The 16,053-nt window shown below is 38.6% G+C and overlaps 1 protein-coding gene across 1 annotated transcript in view; it reads right to left on the bottom strand.

The window, feature by feature from the left end:
- MICU2 (mitochondrial calcium uptake 2) overlaps window positions 1-16,053 on the bottom strand; it is a 96,980-nt gene that overhangs the window by 22,846 nt on the left and 58,081 nt on the right. Inside the window, exons 5-6 of the mRNA XM_060770942.2 lie at window positions 12,055-12,102; window positions 2,772-2,854 (exon numbers count right to left, since the gene is read on the bottom strand). Of these exons, the coding sequence (XP_060626925.2) occupies window positions 2,772-2,854; window positions 12,055-12,102 (131 nt within the window). The remainder of the gene's footprint in view (window positions 1-2,771; window positions 2,855-12,054; window positions 12,103-16,053) is intronic.

The raw sequence follows: 16,053 nt of genomic DNA on the forward strand, positions 1-16,053 counted from the left end.
CTAACAAGAGATTTAGCATAGCACACTGCAAAGCTCACCTACCTCTTAGAGATGTTAGCACCAGTCCTCAAATGGACAGCAAAAATGAAAGAACAAGGGAATTTATTATTTACGACAACAGCATGGATTCAGACCGAAAGCAGAGCATTTAGAGCTGCTTAGGAGAAGTGCTTTTAAAAGAATGTTTATCACAGTGAGACAAGCAGAACATGGTTTTCCTTTTTGAATAATGAAACTGTGCAAGGCTCACAAAGCCTCCTAGTTAAACCTCCACTCTAATTCCTCATGCCATGATAAGATCATGTTTTGGACAGGTTAGGAAAGATGTGGCAGTACAGTATTCTCACTGCACAGCCTGAATCTGGTCATACTAATAGAGTGGTACACACTGAATCTCAAGACGATCAAAATTATCCACCTGATTTGTTATTCTAAGAAAGGCAGGTTGGGTTAGGACATTCTTTCCAGTGTTCCTCCCAATTTTCTAGTCCTATTAAAAAAATAGCTCATCAAAGTAAGAGGAGATAAATGTGCCTGTGGAAAAGCTACCACCATATATTACTGGGAAAAATTAATACATTAAAAGTAGTGTGATGGGACATGATTTGTCGCCCAAGGAATGCATTTCCAGAGGAGTATCCACACTGTAGAATTAATGCAGTTTGACACCACTTTAACTGTCATGACACAATGCTATGGAATCATGGGAGCTGCAGATTTAAAGTGTTTTAATCTTCTTTATCAAAGGGTGTTAGTACCTCAACAAATGACAAATCTCAGGATTCCATAGCATTAAGCGATGGAAGTTAATAGTGGTCTCAAACTGCATTCATTCTACAGTGTAGATCCACCCTAAGTCAGTTGTGTACAACTATCATGTGAACCTGCTTCCAAGCGTAGGTTTAATTATTGTATATACAAGTGTACAAGTAAAAACATTTTTTTCACAAAGACATGACTTATATAGTGGTCAATGTAAGTACTTAATCAGCAGTGCCTTTTTTCAATGTCTGGGCATAGTGTGTGTGGATGTAGTGGGTGACACCAAAATGACTGCCACTGTTTCAATCTCCAGAATCCCCAACCCATGTATGATACATGGTGTCATCCCCAAGGATAACCATTTGCACCATAATTCCTCCACCGTCTTTGCTTCTTGGTGGTTTACTCATAAGTAAGCTAGTGCCCAGGCTGCCTCTCATCCTATCCACTGCTATGGCCCCAACGGGTCTCCTCCTCAGCTGACAAGACTGCAAGCTCATACTCCCACTCTGGCACATTCTCTGGCTCCAGGGCTGATAGTGATGTTGCAGAACTGCTCCTGAGCTGCCTTGGCCACTGCTGTCATTAGCCTTCAGGCCCTCTGTGGTCATCCTGCTGCCCAGGAGCGAGAAGAGAGAAGCATGGCTCCCTCACTTTAGAAGTTCTTCCTTCTCCTTTCTTTATGTCCCATACTTAATCCTCATTCTACCCTTTCTCTTCTCCCACCCTGCCCCCTTTACTCTCTTCTATCTTTCCTTTATCCAACTGCATACATGCCTGATGCAAATTTGAAACTGGAATTATATATAACTATAGATATTTGTGTGTATATATGTATCTGTATCTGAGAGAAACAGAGAGAGCAAGCACGGGTGGAGAAAGGTCCCTCAGGTGGGAAAAAGACAGGGGACAGTGCTGGGAGATAAGCAGAATTTGCTGGTGGGACTGGTCTTCTGAGGCAGCACTTGTGCTTTCCCCTCTCCACAGAATGATCCTGGACTTATCCATAAGTCATATATAATTATCACCTCATATCTTGCCCTGAACTGTTACATGAGTAGGTTGAAGGATAAGCTCATCCTGAGAGCCGCTACTCTCAGCCTCACCTCCCTTGCAGGTGTGATTGGTGGGTACGAGAGACAGGGCCTTCTCAGTGGTGACTCCTCGACTATGGAACTCCCTCCCCAATGAAATTAGATCAGCGCCCTCCCTCCTGGCCTTCAGAAAAAAGGTAAAGACTTGGCTATGGGACTAAGCGTTTGAGCAGTAAGCAATACAAGGAATGATCAGGGATTATGTGCAACTAATATTTGACATCTGGAGCAGCCTTGGACCATGATGTCTGGATTGTGTGATTTTAACGTCTATATTGAAATGCTTTTAACTCCACATTTTAATAAGCACATTTGTTATGCTTCATTTCTTTCACACTAAAATTGAAGTAGTTTTATCTCCGCAGAAAGTCTTAAAAGCAGAATACAAATTACATGCAAGCTAACTGATGGTATTTTGTTTTGAAATGAAGCATGTATGTTGTATCATTAACAAAAACATAAAAATGGGCATTTAAGAAATAGAAACAACAAAAAGCTTCTGTTCATTCTGTGTGTGCCCAACTGTGCATAAATTCCACATACATATGATCAAAAATCTGAGGACCTTTAAATTAAATACACTTTTCACCTTAGCTTGTGATACTAAAGCACCACCCTTGACTAAATTAAGCAAAAGGAAGGGCAGGTTTTGTCATACATTCTTTGTCACCTGTGACCAAATGCAAAAATACCTTATCTGGTTTACAGTTAAAAGAGTGATCTCAGCTTAACTCAGAACTTTTTAAAATGCAGGAGGTTTTAATTTCCTTGGTAATTCTATCAAGGATGTGATCTTTGTGAGTAAAGCAGATGAGGAAGGGATATTCTTCAAATGGCCGCACCTTTCATTTGGTAGTGAGATGGAATTCCAAACACACGAAATGAAAAGGTTGTTTTAAAAAAAGATGGTCATACCTTAAAGAATTCCTTTTTCTCCACTTGTTCATTCCCATCTGCATCCAACATTTTAAAAGCAATATGAAATCCAGTCTGTGGTTCTGCAATGAATCATAGCATACAGATTAGTTCAGAAATATTTTATATGCAAGGCAATACCACTTGCTACTCAACTTCCACATAAATAAGCAGATGCCTCAGTTTCATATAAAGGCAGAGGGGTCACAACCAGCTATATAGGGAAATCTTCTGAAATCTTTGAGAAGTATTGAGAACTTAAAACAAGTTTGTTCTTTATTATTATGAACAGGAATTAAAATGCAAATGGCTTGCAGCAAATAAAAGCAGACATTTGAAACATGTCTTAGAGGAGCAGAGCATTCAAACTTAACCAGTCTATATCAACAATATGCCAGTACTTCAGCTAAAACACAACATCTTTACTGGTGAAGCGTACAGGGAACATACAATCTCATGTTACATCAGCTCCACTGGCTGCCAGTCTGATACCAAGCACAATTCAAAGTGCTGGCTTTAGCCTATAAATCTCTAAATGGTTCTAGCCCAGTTTATCTGTCCGAACGCATCTCCCTCTATGAGCCACTATGGGCATTAAGATCTTCTGGGGAGGCCCTCCTCTCGGTCCCGCCTCCTTTGCAGGTACGGTTGGTGGGAACGAGAGGCAGGGCCTTCTCAGTGGTGACCCCTCAGCTGTGGAATTTCCTCCCCAGTGAAATTAGATCAGCCCCTCCCTCTTAGTCTACAGAAAAAAAAGCAAAGACATGGCTGTGAGACCAAGCCTTTGGTCAGTAAAGTGATGCAGTGCAAAAAATGAATAAAGAATATGTACAATTGACAAATGAAATGGCTTTGGATTACAATTTTGGATTGTGTGATTTTAATGTTTATACTAAGTTTTAATTTTTTTTGTCTTAATGCCGAAATGTTTGTTATGTCTCAAGTTTTAATATGGTCAATGGTTTTAATTCACAGTGTTTAGATATTAAGTTTTGGTTTTCACGTGTATGTTTGGCATTGAATTTTGCCAGTATAATGTTGGAAACCGCTTTGAGTCCCCCGGGGTGAGAAAAGTGGTATAGAAATGCAGCAAATAAATAAATAAATAAGTAAATAGGCTGCATTTTAAAAAGTAGCATAAAGGTATATGGGAAGAAATAAGGTACTGATGTAGACTTTTGGTATTAGATATACATATCGAGCATCCCTTATCTGAAATTCCAAATTCCGAAATCCTCCAAAATCCGAAATTGTCCATCTGGCAGATGAGATAGTCACATCTTTGTTTTCTGATAGTTTGATGTACCATCAGAACACTATTTCATGAAAAAAATATTAAAATTATTGTATACAATTATCCTCAAATTATGTGTACCAAATGTGTGTGAAACATAAATGAATTTCGTATTCAGGCTTGGGTTCAATTTCAAACATATCTCATTATTTATGTATATGCAAATTACACACAATACAATTTTTTAAAATTCCAAAATCCAAAACACTTCTGGTATCAAGCATTTTGGATAACGGATACTCAACCTGTAAGTATTTGAACCAAATCATATTGCACATAGTTTTTACGTAGTTTTCCAGTATTACATACAGTTGCTACAATTAAACATGCTATAAACTGTTAGTCCTTTTAAGAGGATTAATAAGACGATTTTCAGTTGGGAATACATAATGTTCAGAATCTATCTGAAAATATTTCAGAAAGAGGACTGTCACAGGCTGGAGAATCCATTCAGAAGGACTGAGGATGATAGCTAATTTATTTTCAACTGAATGTTTCATTCTAAACATTTTAAGTCAGTAAAACTATGTATGCGGTCTATATTACAAGAGAATAAAAGCAGAATGATTTGTTCTAAAGTGATACATACCATCTGTTGCAACAAACTGATAAGGAGGTAGCCCCACGTAATACATAGGAGCTAAAGCTGTTCATACAGCTCACAAGATGGCATTCTTATCTGATATGATGCAACTCCAGTGATATGTATTTATAAAATAAGTGGGGTTCAAAGAAAAGCGCTGCACACTTGCAGTTAATTACCCAGACAATAACTAATGTTGAAAACCGTGCTGGTTGTTAATAGGAGCTAGATTTGGATACTATCTATGAAAAGAATGCTTCCCTTTTCCAAAGGAAAAAAAACCCCTCTCAAATGTGATTACTGAATCGACAAGGCAATCCAAATTAACTTAAAAGCTACACAGCATTTCTTTTAGAGCAGAAAACATCTTAATCATTCTTTAATACAGAAATGAAACAGGTATCTTAAGGAAGGGATCTTTCTCATTTGTTTTAATAGGTGCTGGAAAGCATATCTTGTGGGAACAGAACTTTTCGTGATAACAGAAAGGATCCTCAAGCGAATGGCAACCACTTCAAGGATAAGCTCATGCTCTCTTCAGATCATTCTAGAGCAGTGCAAAGAAACCCTCTATATTTAAATCCCTGCACAAAAGTAAAAAGGTTTATTTTAAATACAAGCAAGAATGCTAAGAGGGGGAAAAAATCAGGAAAAATGAAAGGGATCAAATTGGGAAGAGAGGAACCAGAATCATAGAGTTGAAAGAGACCTCATGAGCCATCCAGTCCAACCCCCTGCCAAGAAGCAGGAAAATCAAATTCAAAGCACCCCCGACAGATGGCTATCCAGCCTCTGTTTAAAAGCTTCCAAAGAAGGAGCCTCCATCATACTCTAGGGCAGAGAGTTCCACTGCTGAATGGCTCTCATAGTCAGGAAGTTCTTCCAAATGTTCAGGTGGAATCTCCTTTCTTGCAGTTTGAGGCTATTGTTCTGCATACTAGTCTCCAGGGCAGCAGAAAACAAGCCTGCTCCCTCCTCCCTGTGACTTCCTCTCATGTATTTATACATGGCTATCATGTCTCCTCTCAGCCTTTTCTTCTTCAGGCTAAACATGCCCAGCTCTTTAAGCTGCTCCTCATTGGGCTTGTTCTCCAGACCCTTGATCATTTTAGTCAGCCTCCTCTGGACACATTCCAGCTTGTCAATATCTCCCTTCAATTGTGGTGCCCAGAATTGGACACAATATTCCAGATGTGGTCTAACCAAGGTAGAAAGAGGGGTAGCATGACTTCCCTGGATCTACACACTATATTCCTATCGATGCAGGCCAAAATCCCATTGGCTTTTTTTTTGCTGCCGCATCACATTGTTAGCTCATGTTTAACTTGTTGTTCATGAGGACCCCAAGATATTTTTACACGTACTGCTTTCGAGCCATGTGTCCCCCATTCTGTATCTTTGCATTTCATTTTTTTCTGTTTAAGTGGAGTATCTTGCTTTTGTCACTGTTGAACTTCATTTTCTTAGTTTTGGCCCATCTCTCCAATCTGTTAAGATCGTTTTGAATTCTGCTCCTCTCTTCTGGGGTATTTTTACATAAATATTTGCCCACATCATATCTACAGTGCTTTAATACAATCAGCAAGATTGCCCATCATTCACTAAGAAAACAAAAATATATTAATAAGTTGGGGTGAGAAGGCTGGAAAATAAATATTGTAAATAAATAAATAACAACTTCATTCAGCTACTGTAGTAGTTAAATCTTTACACAATAAGCCAAAAAAGAAATCGAAAAGGAAGGTATTAGTGTGGAAAAGTTCACAGAATTGAGGAGGTATGTTCTTCACTGTCATTGCTGACGTTATGGTCACTCCCCTGACCACTTTCCACAATCAAAGATGGAAAAGCCATGTTTGCTGGTGCTCCCAGGATTGCACTGCTAGCTTACAATGCATTTCCTTCATTAAGTGATATGCTGAGAGGATGGGAGGAAAAGCAAAGACATTGTCATTTAGAGTACCTAAAAGCAGGACTCTTTTCCCGCGACCAACCTAGGCCCACATCTGCCTTATCTTCTTCACCGTTGACAGGGGGGAGAAACACATTAGTGCCTGATCAAGGAAATGGAAATTGCTGAATGCTCTACTCCTAATGGACAAGATTCATTGAATTTCAAGTTATGTACTGGTTACCTTTTTGAAGAGAGGTACTGGGATTCAAGTCTGCCTCAAATAAATCTATTTTATAGTTCCATGGGAGTAGAGGAGGAGAAATAGCAGCAGCACAGCTACTAAGGCAGCTGCTTTGAATGATCTAGTGGCGTCTAATAAACTAATAGGATTTCATAAATATAAACTTCAAAACTATGGTGTATCAAGAAAGGAACATGAAACCTGTTAGATGCAGATGGAGATACTAGCACCTGTTGACATTTTCTTTCAAAATGATTGATATGATAACTCAAAACAATAGGGGCACTGGATTTTTCTCCACAGACAGAGTCTTCTTTGTTTTTGGACATTCAATCAATTTCAAATACCAAAGAAATAATCCCACCCAGTTCTTTTTTAAAAAAAAAAATGCGAAAGAGATTGTCTGGGTGCCACTTAAAGTTCCTCCTTTTCAGTGTATGAATATTGGTTACTTTATTGCACTGACCCTAAAAATTCCAAAGCTTCAATGTCATTAACCAATCCATTTTGAATTCAAATTATGGTATAGGTAAATTAATCTGAAATAGGCTGTTCATATTTAGCACACAAAAATGAGAGAAAAGAATCGCAATCCCATCAAGGATGCTATGATAATGGGAACCGGTGAACTAAGTGAGTGTAAGGGAGGCCAGGCGTCTTTGTGCTGTCACTAATTCTGCCTTGAAGCTCTGAGAACTCCAACAGTTTAACTGCAGATTGCTTCCATGCCCAACAGTGCTGCTGTTGAATATCAAGATAGTAAATAGAAAGACAATGACCTAAGACTGAGTATGTATTCTAGTATACATACTATGTGTACCTGAAACCTGGCTTCACGAAGAAAAAGGCACAATTCTCAGATGCATATATCTGGTTACCAGGCAAAACATCAATCCCAGCTTAGTGGAGGTTTCATCTTCTTCTAGGCCTAAATATGGTGGAGCTGTGTCTGCATCATCCATAATCAGGGCAGTGGCAGTTAGGATGGATGAAGAGCCTTTCATATGCTTCTGGGCCTAGATATTGTGGAAGTCTGCCAGGGTTGGAGCATATTTATTTATTTATTGCTCTCATATACTGCTTTTCTCAGTCCTGGGGGGGACTCAAAGTGATGTACATCAAGTAATGGCAAGATTCAATGCCAACATATATACAAAACCAAAGCATAATAACTAAGATGATAACATAACTATAAATTATGTTAGAAATATGGGTTTACCACAGGCATGGGCAAAATTCAGCCCTCCATGTGTTTTGGACTTCAACTGCTACAAGTTGAAATCCAAAACACCTGGAGGGTCGAAGTTTGCCCATGCCTGGCTTACCATATGGAAGGAAGATGTAGTCCCCACTGTAACTAACGAGACCCATTGATGTTAAAATCCTTTTAGGATTTGATTCTAAGCAGATTTTCCCCTTCATCAAGTATACTCAGGTTGAAATTTTTTCAAAGAGGTTAGTGTGTTGTAGCAAAATAAAGAGACTTCTGTGGCACCTGTTATACACAAAGGTGCCACAACACTCTTTTTTACTCCAGAGTAACAGAAGGAGAAAGCCAGGTCTTCTGTGATTGATACTGATCAGCTTGATCCACTTGTATTTGAATTCTGGCCTATTTTGTTTGCCAAGCTTACTTATCTTTAAGAGAGCCATGGGATACAACTATTATTCCTTCTGGATTCCTGAGGGACTATGAATCATGATATCCCCTGGGCTGCCTGGCCAGAGTAGGACTGGGACAAGGCCATCGCGTTATGATGGCTTTCAACAAGGACATATCTAAAACTTGGTGCTTCTGTTCTATGTCTCAGTGGATGCCTCCAGTTTGTATTCTATTACCCCACCTCCAAACATTGGTCATGCTCTTTAACATCTAAATAAAACCAACAAATAAGTCATTTGAAGGTTTGGCTATAGTATTACAACTACTACATAATTCTGCCTCTCTTTTTTGACAACTGATTCCAGGGAGGCTGAAAAAATCTTGGAAAAGGATTGTGTCTGGGGCAGATGAGGACAAGTAACGTTGTTAATTATATGGAGATTCCCAAGATTCAAACCCAACTTCAATCGACACATTCTCCCCCAACCACATCCTGAACAAGGAGTTAGTGTTTAAGACATCTAGTTCAAAGATCAGAAAATAAGTTTAGTGTAAAGGTTTAGTTTGACATGACACAGAAGAGGATTCTCTTAATGCAAGATTGAGCAGTCCTGGAGAGTCTACATTATTTAGGCAAATGGAAAATATTTCTTACATACATTGGCTTTATAGACTCTTGTAAAACATGTTTGTGTGGTCGCATATTTCCTCCACATTTTGGTTTGACGAGTCTCCAAAATACCAGCTTTCATTTTTTTAAAAGCCAACAAAAACATGATCCTTAGCTTTTATAACTACTTAGCTAACCTTCAAAACATGACTCAGGAGTAATTAAAATCACGGTCTAAGTCTAAGAAAGCTTAGAAAGAATAGCTTTTAGGAGCCTGTACTACAGTGGTTCTCAACCTGGGGGTCTCCAGATGTTTTGGCCTTCAAGTCCCAGAAATCCTAACAGCTGGTACACTTGCTAGGTTTTCTGGGAGTTGTAGGCCAAAACACCTGGGGACTCACAGGTTGAGAACCATTGCTTTCCCAATATTTCATTTCAGAAGCACTCACAGACACAACTCACCAGACACTAAACCATGTATCTGATTAAGATTACATTCATCAACAGGCCTGGATATGCTATGCACGATGTTAATGCAAAGTAGCTGATGGCTTAACAATACAGGGGAAATCAAAGAGGTGGACTAAAGAGAGACTTTACCTGATTAACACATTACCCACAGATATGGCTACCACCACATCTATACTTATTGACACTCAAGTATCTTAACATTTAACACGTCCTTCCACTCATGTGGTTTATGACAGAAGCTTTATACTTGGTGGACTTATAAGTGGAAGCAAGAGGCATAGTAACTACCTCATGGTTTCAAATTATTTGTCTATCTAGTCCTCCATTAATCTTGTCCATTTATTGTAATTATTTACACTGCTGCTCTAGGGTCTCACACAGAGAAACTTTTCCATTACTTTCTAACTGCTATTTTTGACTGGCTTAAGACAAAACCTGGGATCCTCTGCCACTGAGTTGTGGCTTTCCCCCTAAATTTTGTCAAAAAATGTTCAAATCAGGTTTAGCTGGTCCTAATTCACAGTATCAGTTTACATTGATGAATTCTTACACAAAAGAAGGTTGAGGTACAAATAGTTAAAAAAAAATCGAACATTTGCTTCTTGAATCCTGTAGTTGGACTATTTTTCTCTTATCTGCTGTCAGTTTAAAGTGGTCTTGATAAAGACTGATGGTGTTCATCCATTTGTGGAGGAAAGAAACACACCTCCAGGTTAAAATGTTGTAAAGCAGTGGTTCTCAACTTGTGGGTCCCCAGGTATTTTGGCCTTCAACTCTCAGAAATCCCAACAGCTGGTAAACCAGCTGGGATTTCTGGGAGATGTTGGCAAAAACATTTGGGCACCCACAGGTTGAGAACTACTGTTGTAAAGCAGTAATTTTGGGTTGGAATGATTAGCCGTTTATAAGAAACGTTGCCCAGGGAATGCCCGACTGTATTTACTCAAGTTTGAGGAGGCTCTTTCCATGTTTTTTCTGTCTATTTTTTTTGTCTAAAACTGTTCACCTGCTTTTGCTCCCTTTATTTTATCACTTTTATACTTATTTATTTGTGCAGTGCTTTTGATATGAAATAAATAAATAAAATCTGCTATCAGTTGCAATAATTCATGGTATATCCTAAGAATAAGCAGTAAGAAGTGATGATTAACTATCAGTAAGTAGAACTACACCTGTAGGTTCTATTTGTTGAGACTGGAGTGGGCAATTTGTGGCCCTCCAAATGCTGCCGAATTGCAACTTGGTCTCTTTTAGCTCTATGATTAATATATGACTTCTGAGAGATCCAGAGGTCTTTGGACTAGCAATCCTATGAAATGTTGACAAACCAAACCAAACAAACCAATTACATAAAGGAAAAGAAGTCTTTAATGGCAACTTTTTTTCTTCAATTCCCTCAATAACAACCTTGAGTAAGCTATACACAATAGGGAATCACTACAGTACTTTGTTATAGGACCTTAATTGTTCAACGTGATAGGTTACTCATGTAGTTATGAACTTCAGCAGGGTCATCAAATTTAAGATATTGGTCTATACATACCTGATACTCCTTCAGTTTGAAAATATTTGTAAAATTTGGAGACACAGACCATTTTAACTCTTTCCCACAACACATGTGCTTCAAGGATATATGGATTATTGAATGTAGTGTCATAAGAAAACATATTCATGATGTAGACAACATCAGTTGCTGTACTGGGTAACAGATGACATGCTCTCATTTATATAGCCCATATATTATAAATCTCTTCAGTGCTCTTTGGTCATCTCATTCATTTACTTCCACAAAATGAGGAAGCATCCGCATGCATAGAAATATGTTTATTCAATGCAACGTACTTAAAATATTTTCTTCAGGAGGACTCTTAGCATCCAAGAACACCTCCTTATCAGAGAAATGTATTTGCCACAAGTATTCTACAAACTTCAATTGAGCAGGAACATCTATTCAATTGTGATTGCCTTTGTTCTAAAGCTTGTCATGACTGTTCAACCACATCATTACCTACTGACATGCTAAAACCAAACTTTTGTCAAGTGACACAAGATCCATTTACTTTACATTTTTCTTGTAACTCAAGATGCAGCTGGATGCCGCCCTAGGCTTGGATTATGAATACTGGTAGCTCATAGTGTGCAGTTCATATGGAAAATAAGCATTATGATCCTAAGCCCTTTCGAACTGGGAACTTCTCATTCTCACTTGCTTCCATACCTCCTTCGTGTCAGCGTCAAATCCCCCTCCATCAATTTGTTAGCGCTACTGTAACAGGGCAAGATCCTGGGAAAATTGCCGGAGGGACAGGAAATTCCCTCTTCTTCATGCTTCTGAGTTAAATCTGTATTTACTAAATAACATAAATTGTCTTGGAAGAACATGAGTTATTTTCCAGCTTCAGGGGAAATAGTTCAACACAGTTAAGGCTGATTTCAGGAGAACTATTTCATGTATGCATTGCCAATTACTATGCTAACAGCTTTGTTTCTTCATTAACTGAACTCTGAAATTGTAATATGTTGTTATATTTTTTTCAAGCAAACTGAATTTATACGCTACAGTGTATGAATACTACAATATACTTACTTGTGAGTATTGTCAGCAAAAACAGGTACTCTGTGTAGGATATCAACCCTGAAGAAAACAATAAACAGTGAATGTTGTTAACTATAAACATTATAAGCTCTATTTAAAGCACAGGTTGCACAATATGACTTCCTTGTAACAATTCTTTATCTCAATGTAATGTATCAGCTAAAGCAGCATTTCTCAACCTAGGGGTCGGGATGCCTGTGAGGGGGAGGTCACAAGGATATGTTAGAGGGATTGCCAAAGATACAAGTATTTTTGCTGTTGATCACGGGGGTTCTTTGTGGAAAGTTTGGCCCAATTCTATCGTTGGTGGGGTTCAGAATGCTTTTTGATTGTAGAGGAATTATAAATGCCAGCAACTACAATTCCCAAATGTCAAGGTCTATTTTCCCCAAACTCCACCAGTGTTCGCATTTGGGCATAAGGAGGATTTGTGCCAAGTTTGGTCCAGATCCATTATTGTCTGAGTCCACAGTGCTCTCTGGATGTAAGTGAACTAAATGTAAAGGTGAAGGTTTCCCCCTGACATTAAGTCCAGTCATGTCTGACTCTGGGGTGTGGTGCTTATCTCCATTTCTAAGCCTAAGTCTATAGACACCTCCAAGGTCATGTGACCGGCATGACTGCATGGAGCACCGTTACCTTCCCGCCGAAGCAGTACCTATTGATCTACTCACATTTGCATGTTTTCGAACTGCTAGGTTGGCAGAAACTAAGACTGATAGCGGAATCTCACACCGCTCCCCGGAATTGAACCTGCAACCTTTCGGTCAGCAAGCTCAGCAGCTCAGCACTTTAACCCACTGTGCCACCAGGGGCTCCTGTAAGTGAACTACAACTCCAAAATTCAAGGACCATGCCCACCAAACCCTTCCAGTATTTTCTGTTGATCATGGGAATTGTGTGCCAAGTTTGGTTCAATTCCACCATTGGTGGTGTTCAAAATGCTGTTTTATTATAGGTCAACTATAAATCCCAGCAACTACAACTTTCAAATGACAAAATCAATCCTCCCCCAACCCCAACAGTGTTCAAATTTGGGCTTATCGGGTATTTGTGCCAAATTTGGTCCAATGAATGAAAATACATCCTGCGAATCAGATATTTACATTTTGATTCATAAGAGTACCAAAATTACAGTTATGAAGTAGCAACAAAAATAATGTTCTGGTTTGGGATCACCACGACATGAAGAACTCTATTAAGTGGTCATGGTATTAGGAAGGTAGAGAAATACTGATCTAAAGGAAGTAATAGGTATTATTTATCAGTCAAGTCAGACTTCCCTGTTTCCATTTCTATCTTTCTGACAATGAACTGCTTCCACAATGCCTTTTACGTTGATGTCTCATTAGGAGACTTGGGTTTATTTGGTATTAATAAAAGGTCTGCACTAAATCTTTCAATTTTTACAGAAAATATTCAGTGTTTATACAAAGGATGAATAAATTAAGTGTGCTTTGTCATATTTAGTACCTGGGAGGAGAGCTACTCTAAAGTTACTCTGAAGGATCAAAGTATTTCATCCTTTGGCGGTCTCAGAAAAGTGAAGACCAGATTTTCTCTCCGTCTCAAGGGGGATATGGCAACACAAAGCTGCCAAGCTGCTAGATTGTGCTGATAGGGCTGCTGGGCCCGAAGCCAAGAAGAGGCTACACTTAGGGAAGGAAAAAAAGAAATCTGAACACGTCCTTTCTGCAAGGTGAAAGTGTTTTTTTCTCTTCCTTTTTGAAGGAAAATTCCAGCATTTCCCTTTGAAAGGCCGACTTAGACAAAGGGGCTCAGCAAACACAAAGATGCAACAGTGTCAAAATAGCAAAATGCCAGCTAAAGATAGAGAAGTATATAAGGAAGATCGTTCAAACAAAAAGAATCTGAAGTATGCCTCCCAGAAGAGCACTTTGAGGATTGGTGGGGGCAGGGGAAAGTCTTTAAAAAGTAACAAAAGAAATGCAAGCTACTTTTAACATGTGAACGAAAATCCATTGTGCATAATGGAAGAAATGGTTGAAAGCAGATGTTTGAACTCCCCTATCCACAGGGAAACAATTTCTATGATTTACATTTAGCTAACTGATAGGCAGAGTGTTCCCCAGACAGTAGTTTGCCAGAGGTGATTCAGAATTGATTTGAAAATATCTACTACATTCAGAAATATTTCCTACATTAATTGGAAGAGGTGTAAATACTCTGCCACTAAAATCCGCTTATCAGTTTAGATTTGTAAGATAAACACTAAGACAGTGGTTCCCAACTTTCCTAATGCTATGACCCCTTAATACAATTCCTCATGTTGTGGTGACCCCCAAACATAAAATTATTTTCGTTGCAATTTCATAACTGTAATTTTGCTATTGTTATGGATTATAATGTAAATATCTGATATACAGGATGTATTTTCATTCACTAGACCAAATATGGCACAAATACCTGATATGCCCACATTTGAATATTGGTGAGGTTGGGGACGACGACTGATTTTGTCATTTGGGAGTTGTTGCTGCTGGGATTTATAGTTCATCTACAATCAAGGAGCATTCACAACCCCACCAACGATAGAACTGGGCCAAACTTGGCACACAGAACACCATGACCAACAGAAAAGAATGTGTTTTCTGATGGGCTTTGGCGACCCCTCTGACATCCCCTCGTGACCCTCCCAGGAACCCTGACCCCAGGTTGAGAAACGCTGCACTAGGACCTTCATCCCCATCCTGAACAACCCTCTGTACAGTATGCAGCAAGACATTTTTCAGTCTGTCTCAGCCACCTCATATGTCAGGATAAATAAAAGTGGTCACATGTGTGTATGACTGCAGCATATATTCAACTTTAAATTAATGTTCAAGGCACTTTTTTGTGTGATCCTCCCGCAGAGCTTCTGAAACATTTCTAAGCTCAGAACTCAATGGGCACTTCAGAAAATGATATTCTTGCTGAGATATATATATATATATTCTATTTCAAAGGCAGAAAAGTAACTAAGAAGGAAGTTGGACTACTGGATGTCAATCAAGTTAAAGAAGTATAGGATAAGGAAAGGTAAGAGACAAGTTAAACGAATGATCAGTCTGTTTCTAATGAAGACAGTGCAGGTAAAAGGTACTGCTACACATGCCTGAAATGACATTTTTATGAAAAGACATTCAGGAACTGATGCAAAGAATAGCAAATATACATATATATGAGATTTTAGACTTAGAACAGACACATCTCTAGGTCAAATTGGGTTATTTTCTAAATTGGTGTATGATGTTTTTAGTTGATTATGTCTTTTATGTATTGATGTATATGTAATTATATCTTTTAATACTTTGTATGCCGTTTTGAATCCCACACACGGGAAAAAGAGGGATAGAAATGAATAAATAATAATAATAATAATAATAATAATAATAATATCAACAACAACTATAGGTCTAGGTTGTTGTAGGTTTATTGGGCTATATGGCCATGTTCTAGAAGCATTCTCTCCTGACGTTTCACACCTAGCTCCAACAGACAAGAGTTCTTTCTCTCACCCTGGACATTTCACAGATATATAAATCCAATTTTCTTAGTTTCCAACAGATTTCACAACCTCTGGGGATGCTTGCCATAGATGCAGGTGAAATGCCAGGAGAGAATGCTTCTAGCACATGGCCATATAGACCAAAAAACCTACAACAACCCAGTGATTCCAGCCAGGAAAGCCTTCGACAATACAATAATAGGTCTAGATTGTTTCAGATAAATTGATTGAAAGCATCATATGAGTCAAAATTACTGTGCATGTAGAAGGATAAACCTCTCTGAAGCATAATCGACATTGCTTCTGCAAAGGTAAGTTCTGTCTTACAAATCTTCAATGATTCATTGAAAATGTCAGTAAACATGGCCTCTAGGGTCATCATTCGATCATTTATTGGATCTTTAGTTTACCTTTCTCCCTGAAAGTGGAATTTGAGATTTTGTTTAGTCTGATAACTAACTAAAAGAATTGGAAGCAGAGAG

Source organism: Anolis sagrei, chromosome 3 (genome assembly GCF_037176765.1).
Source record: "Anolis sagrei isolate rAnoSag1 chromosome 3, rAnoSag1.mat, whole genome shotgun sequence".
In the NCBI taxonomy this organism is placed as follows: domain Eukaryota; kingdom Metazoa; phylum Chordata; class Lepidosauria; order Squamata; family Dactyloidae; genus Anolis; species Anolis sagrei.